A 15,874-nucleotide genomic window follows, 5' to 3' on the forward strand; every position below is an offset into this window, starting at 1 on the left:
ACACAAAGTGGGCGTACGCCAAATGACATCGCAGCAATGCAAAAACATCGCAGCAATGCGAACCCATCGCATTAACACATACTTATTCGTAAAAATACTAGGTAGTCGTAGATTTACACATTTATCAGTTAAAGTGCTCACTTTTGCGGAGAAACGCACCACATTGTTTTTTTTTACTATTAAGTGGAATAACACCTTCCAATTAAAAGTCCACAAGCCCTCCTCAATTACAAATCCAATTAGTGACTGAATTGTAATGTTCATGATCAATTAAGTATTTTATAAATACCTGAAGAACACTTTGAAGCCATAAAAGAACCTATTTCTATTTACATGTTTAATATAAATATAGATGTTTGCAATGTGCTTGGTCTAATGTGTTTTGTGTATTTATTAAAGTAGAGTTTTTGTATGTGAATGAAGGTTTTTGCATGTTTATTTAGCCAATAACATGTTTGTTTTAGATTTTTAAAATAACTTACGTTAGCTGTATGAAATGTTTAATGTAAGAAATGTTTGTTCTGCAATCTGCTGTTCCTTTATTGCATTATTAAATAATAAACACCCGCTTAAGTATAATAATTTTCTTTTATTTTTTTTTTTAGATTTTTAGAAATGATAAGATAATTTTTGGTTTTAAAAAACATAAAAAAATTAACAAAAATTTTCCATATCATCTAGCAGACCCAGCAAGGCCTGGAGATGTCGCCTCATGTTTCCCACAATCTCCCGCAACGATGTGGGATCTCCAACGGCAACATCTGAAATTAAAAGATAACATAAACATTACTAACTTACTCACATTGCTTATTATACAAGCAAGGCACAAAGCACACTTTAATGCAGGCATGTCCAAACTGCATCCCTCAAGCTGGTGTGAAACTACATATACCAGCATGCGTTAACTCAGTTTTGGGGCCAGGGAATGCCAAACCTGTGTCAGGGCATGCTGGGATGTGTAGTTTCTCTACAGTTGCAGTTGCGCAGTTTGGACAGGCATGCTTAATGGCAAAGTTTATACATCATGGCTGGTTTATGGTACAATCATTAGCAGAAAAACACACAAGCCTGCTCAGGCTTTTTTGGATACTTTTTACAGTATTCTAGACCATGGGCTACATTTACTACTATGTGAGTTCATTTTAAGATGGAGCGTTGCCCATAGCAAACAAGCCAAAATAAGATGATTATCTTGTAGAAGTGGTTCCCCAATTGTAAAGTTTATTTGTATTGGTTGCTATGGGCGACATCCCATGTTAAAGATAACTACCATCTTCGTCACTGTTACACCATGTTGGCATTCATTCACATCTGGAGTGTTTTTTTAATATTTTTAAGGGGTTTGGTGCTGCATCATCACACTGCATATCAACATCTTCAGAAGGCCAACATATCCTAGCATTCCCACACTCCCTGAAAGCTGCCCTTACTAAATAATTGCAAACAGGTTTGACTTTAACAAATAGTCATTTTGTGAGTGTAACTTTCACAACACAAATCACTGTGTCATTAGGCTGCATAACAAAGTGAAGCATGTGTTTTGTAAGTGCAAATATTAAGACTACACAGGCACAAGTGTAAAAGACCAACAACATACTAAACTCCACTCAGGTCTAACTGTTTCCCAGAAAAAAAACCACATATAAACCCTGTTGTCCTGGCAACCCTGGCTACCTAATGAGTGTCAACCTAGAGTGGACACACAAAACATTGCACACATAAACACTGTACATATAATGACACTCACAAATATGTAAATGCAACATGTACACCATGAAGAAAAACACAAATTTTTGTCCTTGGTACAAGATTTCAAACAGTACAACACTGCATGTTTTGTCATTGTAAGTGTAAGTAGGTAATCATTTAAAAAAAAAAAAACTTACTTTCCACGGCAACATGAACACTCCCTGAACTGGCTTCAGGGGCTTCCTCTGCCCATTCACTGGGTGGGGATGTTGGCTGGATGGGTGAAGGCGGCTGGATGGGGGAAGGCGGCTGGATGGGGGAAGGAGGAGGGATTGGGGAAGGAGGAGGGATTGGGGAAGGAGGAGAGATTGGGGAAGGAGGCTGGATGGGGGAAGGAGGCTGGATTGGTGCTGGAATTTCAGAGGGGGGGTCTGATTGAGAGGGCGAGGGGGGCGGAGAGAAAGTTAAGCCAATAGAGGGTGAGGGGGGCAGAGATGGTGATTTAGAAGTTGAAGGAGAAGGGGTATGGGAAGGAGGAGAAGGGGTCCCAGAAAGAGATGGAGAGGTGTGGTGAGAAGGGGAGTGTAAAGTGGTGTGGGCCAGGGAAGCTGAGGGGGACTGGGAAGATGAGGGGGACTGGGAAGATGAGGGGGACTGGGAAGATGAGGGGGACTGGGAAGGGGAGGGGGAGTGAGAAGGGGAGGGGGAGTGAGAAGGGGAGGGGGACTGGGAAGGGGAAGGGGGCGGAGAGGTCTGCCGTTGTTGTTGTCCTATAATGATATTTTTGACAACATTTAGTTTACATGTGAAATTACATAGTAAACAATTTCAATTTTCAATGTTCTGTTCCATGTAAAATACAGTGTTTTTTAGAAATGAAAATCAAACATGTATAAATCCTATTCATGTTGGCCACAGCAAACAAAATGAGTCCTAACTTTTACTTTGAAGCTCATTCCGTAATCTAGTCCATTGAGTCATATTGATTGGTCTAGGCAACATCACCAGATCACTATTCAAGGCACCTTATTATATAGGCAGCAATGATCAAGTATTTGGGAACAGTTTCCTGGCTGGTTATTAATTCTTGAAAACATGCACTTGTTTGGTGACAGTTTGCTACAGTCAGTACTGTTTGCCCTAACCACACACACTGTCCTATTTTGTAAAAAAACACACTCAGCGTTGCAATTAGCCTACCACTTAGTGTAAATTTGCACAATGTTTGCTAATATTCTTATGTAATGTAACTTACTTCGTGTATGCATAGAACGTATTTGCTGGCGGATCTCCGCCAACAGCTCGGGAGTCCTCCTGCGGAGATCACTCCATCTCCTCTCAAGTTGAATGATTGACTGCCTGCTGCGGACCTCCGCGTAGGCCTCGCGCTTCACCCGATTTGGGATGAAGCGCCCAACGCGGCCTACGCGGCGGTCCATCACCGCAACCAGGACGCGGAGCTCACGCCTGGTGAACGGTGCAGCACGCATCTTGGCAATGGCGTTTTCCTTATTTGGGCATATATTTATAGCGTCTGTTAGCATGTGATTGGTCATAAATCTGTTGTCATTTCTAATAACTTTATTGATCTTTGCAATGCTGTGAAGAGCAGTGTTATTTCGCACGAGCGGAAAAACGCATCCGCAGAAGTAAATTTTTGCATAAAAATAAACAACAAAAAAAAAAACCATAACACAAACAGACACAGAGACACACAGTTTTGAATAACATTGTAAACATATCTGTGTACTCACCACAGTTTGTGTGATCATTCAGCTGGACAGTCACAAAGTGGGCAACATTCAATTTCATTTGTTTTTGTGTTTGTTTAAATAATCAAGATTTTAGGATATAAAACAAATAAGGACACTATTTAGCCACATCACATTATATTTTGTACTAATCTCAAATTGTAAGCTTAACGTGTTAACGGATTTTTACTTTTTTAAAAATGACAAATAAACAAAAACTCCAAAACCATTACACAATGACCTTACAATCTCAAACAAAATGTCAACATTACAAACAAAACATAAGCATACTGTGCTTTGTTTTTTTAACATAAAAATAATATAAAAACACTATACCTGAAATATTCGGCAACAATCCTTGCCCTCACTTGGCTCCCCCTCCGTGTAACACTCCCACCACCGAAGTGTCGAACAACCCCTGGCTCCTCATCAGGCAATTCCTCTGCCTGAGGAAGCTCTACACTACTCCTTACCGCGATATTATGTAGTATTGCGCACAGGACCACTATTTTACTTGCCATCTCCGGCGAATACATGATGTCGCCACCAGTGCGGTGGAGCACACGAAACCGCCCTTTAAGGACACCAATTGTGCGCTCCACCAGCTGCCTAGTGGCAGTAAGCGCAGAGTTAAATGCCATCTGTGGTCCTGGCCTGGGATTACGGTAAGGAGTCATGAGCCAGGGGGTGCAAGGATATCCACGGTCTCCTGTTTGAGGAAAAACCTTAAATTAAAAAGAGTATATTATAAAATTTCATTTATTTTTAAGATAAAAAATATCTTCAAACTCACCCAATAACCACATGTCTGCTCGTTGACTTGCTCTTAATCTCTGCCATATCCCTGATTGTCTAATGACATATGCATCATGTGAACTTCCAGTAAACTTGGCATTCAGGGAAAGGATCTGGAGGGATGGCCCACAAACAACCATTACATTCAGAGAATGAAACAGTTTCCTGTTTCTATAAATTTCTTCATTATGTCTTGGTGGCTGAATAGCAACATGTGTGCCATCCACAACCCCAATAACATGTGGGAAGCGACTACCACCTTCCTCAAATTGCCGCTTCACCACATCTAGGGCACCAACATCCAAAGGCATATCAATGAATTGCTTCACCCGCTTTAGGAAAGCCTGGCAGACACGCCGCAGGACCTTACTGAACTGGCCCTGCGACATGCCAACCAGGTCTCCCACAACATGTTGATATGAGGCTGTAGCCAAAAAATGTAACACAGCAAGGAATTGTGTCAATGGTGGTATTGCTGTAGGATACCGAATTTCAGACTCCAGATCACTCTCTATTATGGAGAGAGTGTCTAGGATTAGATGTGGTGGCAGCCTGTATCTACGCACCACCACATCATCTGGCATCCCAAAAAGTAGGACACGGGTTCTGAAAATTGGTGGCCTAGCACGCCTCCGTTGCCTTGGTTGATGAGGAGCCGGTTGTGGTTGTGGGGCTGGCGGTTGGGGTGGGAGTGCTGGCGTGGGTTGGGGAGGTAGGGCTTCTGCTGCGATAAATATCGACATAACACACTTTTTTGAGATAAAAACAAAAAAATGTTTAATACTCCAAAATTATTTATTAAAAAATATACAAACAATAAATGTATAAAAAAAGGTGGAGTCAACTTACTGCAGGAGCGTACGACATTATTTCTGGGTTCAATTCAGGATCAAAATGAAAAAAAAAAAAAAAAAAATATTAAAAAAAACTACATATGTTAATTTGAGAAAAACCAAAAATGTAAGTTTCTAGATTTCTGAGCATCAAACACATCACAAACACCATAAAACAAATATAAATAAAAATAAAATAAAGGAAAAAATTCAATCAAGTAACAAAAAAAAACCATTTAGTAGCTAGGCCAGGCAAGAAAAACACTACTTTGCAGATCAATCCAGGTAAGAAAAAATACTTGTCTTTACAAAATGGCAAAGAAACATAATAACAACACTTTGAACAAACACAAACAGGCACCAACACAGGCAAAGGGCACTTACCTGATCCAAAATCAATAAAGTTTTTGTGTTTTCTTGCACACCAAAAACTCAAAATATACAAGGGTTTCCTCACCCAAAAAACAACTCCTACAAGAGAACAAAAATGACAGTCAAAAACAACATACAGACCATTCAAACAAACAAACAACAACACAGGCAAAGGGCACTTACCTGATCCAAAATCAATAAAGTTTTTGTGTTTTCTTGCACACCAAAAACTCAAAATATACAAGGGTTTCCTCACCCAAAAAATAACTCCTACAAGAGAACAAAAATGACAGTCAAATCAAAGAAGCACAGGTTTATTTACAAAAATGGACTTGCAAAATATATCTGTTTTTTAATAAAAATTAAAAAAAAAAACAAAAAAAAACTTTTAATTCAAAAAATTACCAAGAAGATTTCCTGAATACTCACAAACGAAAAAACGCAACAAAAAAATGTCTATATTCAAAACGCAAACGAAAGGACAAATGTATGCTTGACAATTACTCACTCTGCAAATTCCTATAGCACCTTCACGCACAAGCCAACAAACTCAAGTGAAACTCCAAACTACCTACACTCACAGCGTGCAAAGTAGGCCCTTAAATAAGCAGTGCAATCAACCAGATTGTGTACACCTGTGTGAATTAACGCTTCGCACGTAGGTATATAAGCGCACACACCTCGCCGTACACGTCATCACAAACATGGCTTCTCGTGAGCAAATCGCAGCAGAGATGGACCGCATTGCAGAGCAGGAGATGGCATTGCGGAAAAGACGCCTAGATTGCCAAAGGCGCATGCTGGAATACGCCTCTGCGGATGTTGAAGAGGCAGGACCTAGTACTCTGCAAATGTCTGCTTCTGAACCACAACAATTGAGTGGGGTTACCCTGCCACACACACAAAGTGACCAAACTGAGGAAGAATTGGCTTTAGCCACACAAACACAACAGGCAGAAGCTGCTAGTGAGGAGGAAGATGGTGATGACCAACAAGAAGAAACCTCACAGGCTACCTCCAGACGGAAGAAAAGACAGCCTGCATTCACTAAGAGGGAGTTGCGTGTCTTGGTCACGCAGGCCATGTCCAAAATCCATAGAGGCCCAAAAAACATGGGGGCAGCTTCAAAAGCTCGCATCTGGAGAGACATCACAAAATCTGTGAATGACGTTGGCTCTGTCGTCAGAACATCACAGGAAGTGAGACGACGGTAAGTGCATATTGACAGTCCTTTTTCTGTGCTAAGTTGACTAAAAAATGTAGTTACATGTGATGTTATGTCTAGCAAACACAAGCAGAACACGTGTCCTATATATTAGCTTAGACAAATAATAAGACTCTACTTTGTCCCTCTTTCACAATACATATGTAGGTGGGCCGACTTCAAATCCCGCCTGAAGGCAAAGAGGGCTGCGGAGTGGAATGCCTCAAGGGCTACAGGTGGAGGAGCACCTGTCGCTGTGGAGTATACTGACTTGGAGGAGATGGCGATGCCCTGTGTCAGTTATGAGGAGGGCCAAGGGGTGTCTCATATGGACACGGACCTGCCTGAGATCCTGACGGGACATGACTTGGAAGGTAAGTTTACACATTTAGTTGGCTGTAATTTTGACAGTATTTCTAATAACAAACTAATTTTGTATCCTACTTTTTTCCCACACATTCTTCTATTTGCTTGCCACAAAACACAGCACAGGGGGGTGATCCGTTTGAGTCACAGGACGGTTATGTGGTTGAGGCTGAGGTGGAGGGACCTAGTGAGTCTGGCAGTGTGGGCCAACAAATCCCACCTCTGCAGGTTCCTACTGGCCCCCCCACCCAACCCTCTGCTATCCCGGAGATCCTGCTTGAAATCGCTAGGTATGGTGAGAGCCTAAATCGGTTTCAAGACGGGGTCATCCGGGAGGTAAGCCAGATAGCTGTCCGGCTCACTGAGCACCGAACCTGTGTTGAGCAAGGTGTTGCTCAACTCTGCCAACGTCTGGCAGAGATCAGGCAGGGCCAAGAACAACTTGCCTCCTCATTCCAAACCCTTGCAAATAACATCTTGCAAGGGCTCCAGGCCATCGCTGTCTCCCTTGCCCACAGTGGCAGAGAGCCACCCACATCGGCTACCTCCCCTGCCCCTGCCCAGGAAGAACAGCCCACTGGGCAGGCCCAACGAAGGTCGCTCCGCAGACCTTCCAAAGAAGAACAGCCTCAGGCGGGGAGAAAAAGAAGAAAGTGATGTCTCTCCAGATGGCCAGCACCCATGTTTTTGATGTTGCCTCTATGTATTTTTGGAGCTGGCTTGTGTGACCAGAATGGATAACTCCCTCTTAGTGAAATGTATTCTTTCTGTTTGGATGTATTGTAGCCTGTGAGTTTATGTGTATAAACACCAGAGCCATCTTCCTCTTACTAGTGTGCTATGTATTGTTGTGTTTGTGTGGTGGATCCTAATTCTTTCTCATTTGGTTTAAAATTTGTGTGTGGCAGGGTGTGTCATGTTTTATTTATGCTTTAAAAATATACTTTTGTCAGAAGCAGAAGTTTGCAGAGTACTGAGTTCTGCTATCTAATGATTGTCAGTGCCATCTGCTTGCTGCTTGGTCCATCTCTGCCTGTGCGACTCACGTGGAGCCATGTTGTTTAAAGGTTGTGAAATATTATGATAGTAATAAAAAATATATTGTAAAAATTTGAGCAGTTTCTTCAAGGTAATGCAGTTCCAGAAAGATTAGGTCAGCATATAGACACTTGTAGACCAATCTGCTAATTCTCCTTAAAAATTGAAAATTCAAAAAAAAAAGGTATGCTTTGCACCACACTTTAATGTCCATATTAAGTAAACAGACACGACGCTTTTTATAAATATCTATGGTCAACAGGACATCATTTCAAACATTGTGAGATATTATAAGCAAATATTATTGTGACTTTGAAGACTAAATTAAAGTGTATGCTGCATTATGTGGGTGTTGGTTTATTTGTAACAAATGTTGCAGATTTCAAACACTTTCACAAATATTTTCACTTGCTTGTATTTGGGAGTCTTACACACATTAAAACAAGTTTAAAAAATGCTTACACAACAAATTCAACAAAAAACACACCCTTATTTGGCAGTGTGTGAGATTTATATGTGAGTAGAATAAACATGTAATGTGTGTTCAGACAATTGCTGGTTGGTAACTTTCATCTGCTCATTAATTAACAAGTAATTGGACATCAGATGAATGTGATATCCAATTAACTGCATACACACTTGTACCAGTACTTCGCAAATGTAGAGTAACTGCAGACCTACTCTGCTGCTGCGTGAATGTTGCTACGGTTTCCTATGTTAGTTTTAACAGCGACAATGTTTATTTGCGAAAAACACGCCCATTGCGAGTTGAATACTCCCACACTGTACGCCCACTTTCACGCCCTTGTCGGAGCATTGCGAAGTCTCGCCTCCGCCACGCCCACGCCACTCCTCGATTTCGTTTGGCAGTTACGGCTTTATTTTTTCTGAGTAATTTTGCACAGTTGTCGTACGTATGTACTCGCGCATGCGTAATCACGCATTTGCGCATGCGCAGATACTTACATTTCGTACATTTGCGATGCGATGACTCTTAGCGATCAACTCGGAATGAGGGCCTATGTCTGATAGTTAGATAAATGTCTAGTCAGTTCTGACCCATATAGAATTGCAGTATTGTTTAATAGCATCAGTGCTAATTAGCTGAAAGACGAGTATTAGTTGCAGTAAATAGTAGACTCTGTCCAGGGATAAGTGAATTAGTGAGACATTAAGCAGCACAGCACTAGTTAAACAGGTTCTCTGAAGCAATATAATTATGTGGAGTTGAAAAATTATACATTGTATTCTCATATGAAAGACCCTAGGAATGCTAAGAGATATCAGTGATACTAGTTAGGAGTGACAATTGCAACAAATGTTTCAGTCTATACTTTGCAGTTAGCAGTGACAATTGCAACAAATGTTTCAGTCTATACTTGGCAATAAATATACAGAAGCATTCAGGACACATTTAAACTGAATGCAGGGATGATGCTTTCATTAATAGTACTAGTACAAAGTAACTGACAGATGACTATTAACTATTAAGAACCGTGGTCTCACCCAATAGGTAATGTCTCAGTGAGATTACCAGCAATACTGCATTAGCAAATAGGAATTGTGTAACGACATAAGGAATAATAGGCAATTATATGAAGTGGAGAGATGATATGTTGCACCTATATGAGACAAATCTAGAAATGTTATGAGACACCTGTGATATAAGCTGACATTGACAACTGGAATAAGAAGTTTAGAATACATTCTGCAATAAATATATGAAAACACTAAGGACACAGTGAAGCTGTATATTAAAATAATTTTTTCTCTTGTGCTTTAATATCAACATTCTAACTAATTTGGAAAATATACATTACAGTCATGTGATCTATATAAGTCACTAAAAACCCATTACACTGTAATTTGGTGAAATGTTGGGTGGTGACATATGATCCATCGGCTTAATATATACATGTATCTAAGAGTTATCAGTGTCGTTTAATAATGGAGGTGCTTTCCCATGCAACGGCAGAAATACTATGAACATATTGAGTATTGGGGAGGTGTCACCAGTCCTCAATAATGAAGGTGCTTTCCTTCTAGGGACAGAAATAGAGTATACATCTCAATGTCACAATTGATCAAATATATGATATTGTGTCTCCCATACTTAATTTGATAATAAACTATGATGAATATTGCAAGATACGAGAACTAACTCTGAATAACTCTAAGGTGTCACCAATCCCAGATAAAGAAGGTGCTTGCCTTCTAGGGATAAAAATAGTGTGTACACCTTAACACCATAATTGTATTATTAGTGAGAATTTATGGTAATAGTATGTCACACACTCAACAATATATAATTTAGATTCTACTTGACTGTATTTCAGCATATAGGAATTGAATTTGAACAGCCTCAATGAATCATTAGTCCTTAATATAGAAGGTGTTTTCTTTGTGGATAAAGACAAAGTGTATATTGAACACTGTACTTAAATGTACACTGACGTACACTGATACCAACACCTGAATACTGTAACAGGTTGTCACATGCTACACTGGATTTTGCTCCCTTTTGAGCTGTGATCATATTTATATGATCTGGAACTATCTTAAGGCGTCACAAGTTCCTAACTAATAAGGTGTCTCCCCTTCTGGGGTAATAATAACATATACACCCAAGCATTATAACAGAGTGTCACACAATCGATAACACATTATCTATATTCGTCTCACTTACATCTCTTTAATGCCTCCTTGAAATATCGTTTACTGACTAGACAAACACAGTAACTAATGATATAATCAACGACTAATATAATATATTTACCTAGACGTTAGAATAAACACGCGGACACACATTTTTTAATCTTTTGATCACCTTTATTATATTTCATTGCACCTTTATGTTTTGTCTATGTCATATTTTAACCTCTATGTTTCGCCTATACTCCTAGTTTGTGTATAATCATTCTTGCACCAATTTTTAATATATAATAATAAAAGTTACATTTTAAAATAATATAGATGGATTCGTTAATTAGATCGAATCTTCCTCATGTGCACCGATAATACAGCCCTTTCCTTCTTTTTTCTTTGTGCTCCTGCTATATAATACTGCTGGTCCCCAGTCCCCACAATAAAGCAGTGTGTGCACAGATATATGCAGCACACTGAGCACAGATATGGAGCATTTTTCAGGCAGAGGAGAGAACGTATAATACTGGTGGTCACTGGTCAGCAAAACTCTGCACTGTACTCCTCCTATATAATACTGCTAGTCCCCAGTCCCCACAATAAAGCAGTGTGAGCACAGATATATGCAGCACACTGAGCACAGATATGGAGCGTTTTTCAGACAGACAACGTATAATACTGGTGGTCACTGGTCAGCAAAACTCTGCACTGTACTCCTCCTATAATACTGCTGGTCCCCAGAATAAAGATATTTGCACTGCAGCCCCCTGAAACAAAGTGAGAGGACACCAGCCACGTCCTCTCACTATCATTTCCAATGCACGAGTGAAAAATGGCGGCGACGCGCGGCTTTATATAGAATCCGAATCTCGCGAGAATCCGACAGCGGGATGATGACGTTCGGGCACGCTCGGGTTAACCGAGCAAGGCGGGAGGATCCGAGTATGCCTCGAAACCATGTAAAATGGGTGAAGTTCGGGGGGGTTCGGATTCCGAGGAACCAAACCCGCTCATCTCTACTTGTAAGCGTCATGATTGTTAGATGCGCACCAAGCAAAGTAAGAATTCCAGACCCTATAATAAATCCGAGCAGAAGCCGGTTTCCGGGCCTTCAACATGGTTTGAATGACCGCCTCAGAAAATCCTTTGGCACTTAAGACGGAAGCTTCAAGAGCCACGCCGTCAAAGCCAATCGGGCTAAATCCTGATATACACAGGGGCCCTGAATGAGGAGATCTGGGCGCTGCGGAAGTAGAAGGGGACGCTCCTTCGAGAGACCCTGAAGGTCTGAGAACCAATGCCTCTGGGCCACGCTGGAGTGATCAGAAGTAGGATTCCTCCTTCTTGCTTGAACTTCCTTATTACTTTGGGCAGGAGTGACACCAGAGGGAACATGTATGGCAGCCGAAAGTTCCATGGAATTGCCAGTGCGTCCACGAACGCTGCTTGAGGATCCCTTGTCCTTGCTCCGAAGACCGGAAGCAAGGACAATGGAAGGCCCCACTTGTCCACGAGGAGTTGAAACAATTCTGGATGGAGGCTCCACTCTCCAGCATGTACGTCCTGATGACTGAGAAAGCCCGCTTCCCAGTATAGGACCCCCGGAATGAACACTGCCGATATGTCTGGCAGATGGCGTTCCGCCCACTGAAGAATCCGTGATACTTCAGCTTCGAGTGCTACCTTGACGATTGATGTACGCCACTGTGGTGGCGTTGTCCGACTGTACTTGAAAAGGTCTGTTCTGTATTAAATGCTGGGCCAAGTTCAAAGAGTTGAACACCGCCCGCAATTCCAGAATGTTTATCGGGAGGAAAGACTCCGACCCTGAAGGGAGTGTTGCTCCAACACTGCGCCCCAACCCCTCAGACTGGCGTCCGTTGTCAGAAGGACCCAGTTGGAGATCCAGAAGGGACGACCCCTGCTCAATCGTTGGCCCTGAAGCCACCAGCTCAGTAACAGATGGACCTCCGGAGACAATGAGATCATTTGAGACCTGATTCGGTGAGGCAGGCCATCCCACTTGGCAAGAATTAGCCTCTGGAGAGGTCGGGAATGGAATTGAGCGTACTCCACCACGTCGAAAGCCGACACCATGAGACCTAGCATTTGCATTGCCGAATGTATCAACACTTGTGGACGAGATAGGAAGCATTGAATCCTGTCCTGAAGCTTCAGGACTTTCTCCTGAGACAAGAACAACCGCTAGTTGCAAGTGTCCAACAACGCCCCCAGGTGCACCAAGCTCTGTGCAGGGACCAGGGAGGATTTCTTCCAGTTGATGAGCCACCCGTGGGCTTACAGAAACTGGATAGTCAGATCCAGATGGTGTAGGAGAATCTCTGGGGAATTTGCCAGGATCAACAAGTCGTCCAGATACGGTAGGATCCTGACCCTTGACGGCGGAGTACAGCCATCATTACCGCCATGACCTTGGTGAAGACTCGCGGAGCCGTGGTCAAACCAAAAGGTAACGCCCGAATTTGGTAATGGAGGTTGCCAACCGCAAACCTCTGGTACTGCTGATGCGACACTGCAATGGGAATATGCAGGTAAGCATCCTGTATGTCCAGTGAGACCATATAGTCCCCAGGCTCCAAGGCCAGAACAACAGAGCGAAGAGTTTCCATACGAAACTTGGAGACCTTCACAAATTTGTTCAAGGACTTGAGGTTGAGAATGGGCCGGGAAGACCCATTCGGTTTCGGGACTAGGAACAGTGGTGAATAGTACCCCTTGCCTCTCTGAGCCAGAGGCACCTGTACTACCACTCCTGTGTCCAGGAGGGACTGTACCACCGAATGAAGAGTCTTTGCCTTCACCTGATCTGAAGGGACGTCTGTCAGGCAAAATCGATGAGGGGGACGTTTCATGAAGGATATGGCGTAACTTTGAGTGACAACTTCCCATACCAAGGCATCAGAAGTGGTCTTCAACCATTCCTGGGTAAATCCTAGAAGTTGGCCCCCCACTCTTGGATCCCCCAGAGGGAGGCCCGCCCCGTCATGCAGCAGGCTTGTCAGTTTTGGAAGCAGGATGACGGGCAGCCCAAGCCCGTTTGGATTTGGGCTTATTGGGTTTGGAAGTGCGAACCTGTTTTGGGTACGCCTGACCTTTTGCTTTCCCTGAAGGATGAAAGTAGCGAAAGGAAGTACTCTTAGCCTTCGGCACCGAAGGAGCAGTACTAGGAAGACATGCTGTTTTAGCAGACGCTAAGTCAGCCACTATCTTGTTGAGGTCTCCTCCGAAAAGAATGTCTCCTTTGAAGGGGATTACCTCCAGGGTTTTTTTAGAGTCCATGTCCACAGACCAGGACCGTAACCAGAGAATTCAGCGAGCCAAAATGGACGTACAGTAGCCTTGGCCGCCAGAATACTGGCATCAGAAGCCGCCTCTTTCATGTAATGGGACGCTGTAACAATATACGACAGGCATTGTCCAGCATGATCAGAAGCATTGGAAGGCTACTCCACCTCCAGCTCCTGAGCCTACGCTTCCACAGCTTCTGCAGCCCATGTCGCTGCAATAGTGGGCCTATGCACCGCACCATTTAGGGTGTAGATTGCCTTCAAACAACCCTCCACACGCTTGTCCGTTGGCTCTCTCAAGGCCGTGACGGTAGTTACAGGCAGAGCTGAGGATACTACCAGCCGTGCCACTTGCGAATCCACTGGCGGGGGTGTTTCCCAATTTTTACTAAGCGCCGCAGCAGGGGGGTAGCAAGCCAGCATCTTCTTGGGAGGTGTGAACTTTTTTCCTTGATTTTCCCAGGACTCCTGACATATGTCAACTAAATGTGCAGAGTGAGGTAAAACTTGTTTAACCACCTTCTGACGTTTAAACCTGTCCGGTTTCTTAGGGGCTGTGTCAAGCTCCGGTTCATCATCAACCTGAAGAATGAGCCTGATAGCCTCTAACAAGTCAGGAACATCCACCTGCGAAACAACTTCCCCATCAGAAGCATCAGGATCAGAATTTGTGGGGTCCGTATAAACGCCATCCTCATCAGACGAGGTGTCTGGGACGTTGGTGGATTGTGAGGAAGTAATTGCTTGCTTGGTCTTAGGCGGGCGAAGGTTAGACTTTTGAGCAGTCAGTGATTGGTTCAATTGCTCTAACTGATTGGATAGTTGATCTGCCCATGGCGGGCTAACTGCGGGGACCATAAGCTGTTGTACCGGCACAGGAGGTCCCATAGGGGGCGTTTGTCTAGTGACCAGTGTATTCAATAGCGTGGAGAAGGTAGCCCAAGGTGGGTCATTTTGCACCCCCGTTGCTACAGTCCCACTGGGGGGTAAGGATCTCCCAGAACCTGAACGCTCAGCTGCTATGTTATCCTCAAATGTGTCTGCAGCGTCAACACCATGCAATGTGGGATCAGCCCCAGCTCCGTTGCCCTTTGTAGCTGACATAATCAAAAGCTCAATGCAAGGCAACACAGTACAATATCATCAGCACAATACCTGACAAGAACCCCTGTGCAGTGTATCAGCACAAACAGGGAATTCAAGAGGTATGTTGTGACTAAAAATCACAGAGAAAAATACACACTGAGTATATCCTGTGAACTACCTATATTATGATAAACCTGAAACACTTAGCCCCCTCAGGTTATAGAATATAGGGATAGCAAACTGAGTGAGATACACGAAATGGAGGTCACACAGCAGCTATATGCACACGCACATAGTCACATTGTACAATGCAGAAATTATGACATGCAATAAAACTGCACTGGACTAGCAATACAGAGTAGTACTATGTATAGCTATAGACTTAATAGATAGAACAATGCACAGTAAAGACTGGATGTATATCACAGGGTACTTGTACTATATAACCCTGACTAAATGCACTGTTTCTTAACTAACACTGTCAGCAGACATGTGGAATACTTAAGTGTCCTGTAAAATGCACAGCGCTGACAGGCAGGCGGCTTTACAGAGGAGGATTTGCCCAAACAGTCCCAGGATCAGCTCTGCTTGCTGAAATGGCGCCCAAACGCTGACAGGGAGTGAGGGAGAGAGAGAGATATGCAGCCCCAGGGTGGGAACAATTACTCTAAATGGTGCCCTGGGGCTGGGGGAGGAGCTACAGGTCAAAGCCTTTTCCCCCTGCTGGACTTCACCACTGGGTACTGTGGGCTTATATAAACAGTTTATGAGAGAAAACCGACCTGTGCC

General features: G+C 43.0%; 1 protein-coding gene across 2 annotated transcripts; it reads right to left on the minus strand.

The window, feature by feature from the left end:
- Positions 1–2,066: 2,066 nt before the first annotated feature.
- Positions 2,067–5,051, minus strand: LOC134911913 (putative nuclease HARBI1). 2 transcript variants are annotated; one of them, XM_063919863.1, is made up of 4 exons: positions 4,234–5,051; positions 3,777–4,149; positions 3,444–3,465; positions 2,067–2,459 (listed from the first exon to the last, which is right to left on the minus strand). In XM_063919863.1, exons 1-3 carry the CDS (start codon positions 4,976–4,978, stop codon positions 3,462–3,464), a joined length of 1,122 nt encoding a protein of 373 aa, XP_063775933.1. In that variant the 5' UTR covers positions 4,979–5,051; the 3' UTR covers positions 2,067–2,459; positions 3,444–3,461. The 2 variants fall into 2 exon arrangements, with proteins under 2 accessions (XP_063775933.1, XP_063775932.1); XM_063919862.1 differs by lacking the exons at positions 2,067–2,459; positions 3,444–3,465 and having other exon boundaries at positions 3,686–4,149.
- Positions 5,052–15,874: the final 10,823 nt, after the last annotated feature.

This window comes from Pseudophryne corroboree, chromosome 4 (assembly GCF_028390025.1).
Source record: "Pseudophryne corroboree isolate aPseCor3 chromosome 4, aPseCor3.hap2, whole genome shotgun sequence".
Taxonomy (NCBI): Eukaryota; Metazoa; Chordata; class Amphibia; order Anura; family Myobatrachidae; genus Pseudophryne; species Pseudophryne corroboree.

Bases quoted from the DNA above. Each gene is read 5' to 3' on its own strand.
- LOC134911913 (XM_063919862.1), bottom strand. From the start codon at position 4,978: ATGTCGATATTTATCGCAGCAGAAGCCCTACCTCCCCAACCCACGCCA. The intron at 4,150-4,233 runs GTGAGTTTGAAG...TTCCTCAAACAG, and splicing joins AGCAGACATGTGGTTATTGG to GAGACCGTGGATATCCTTGC.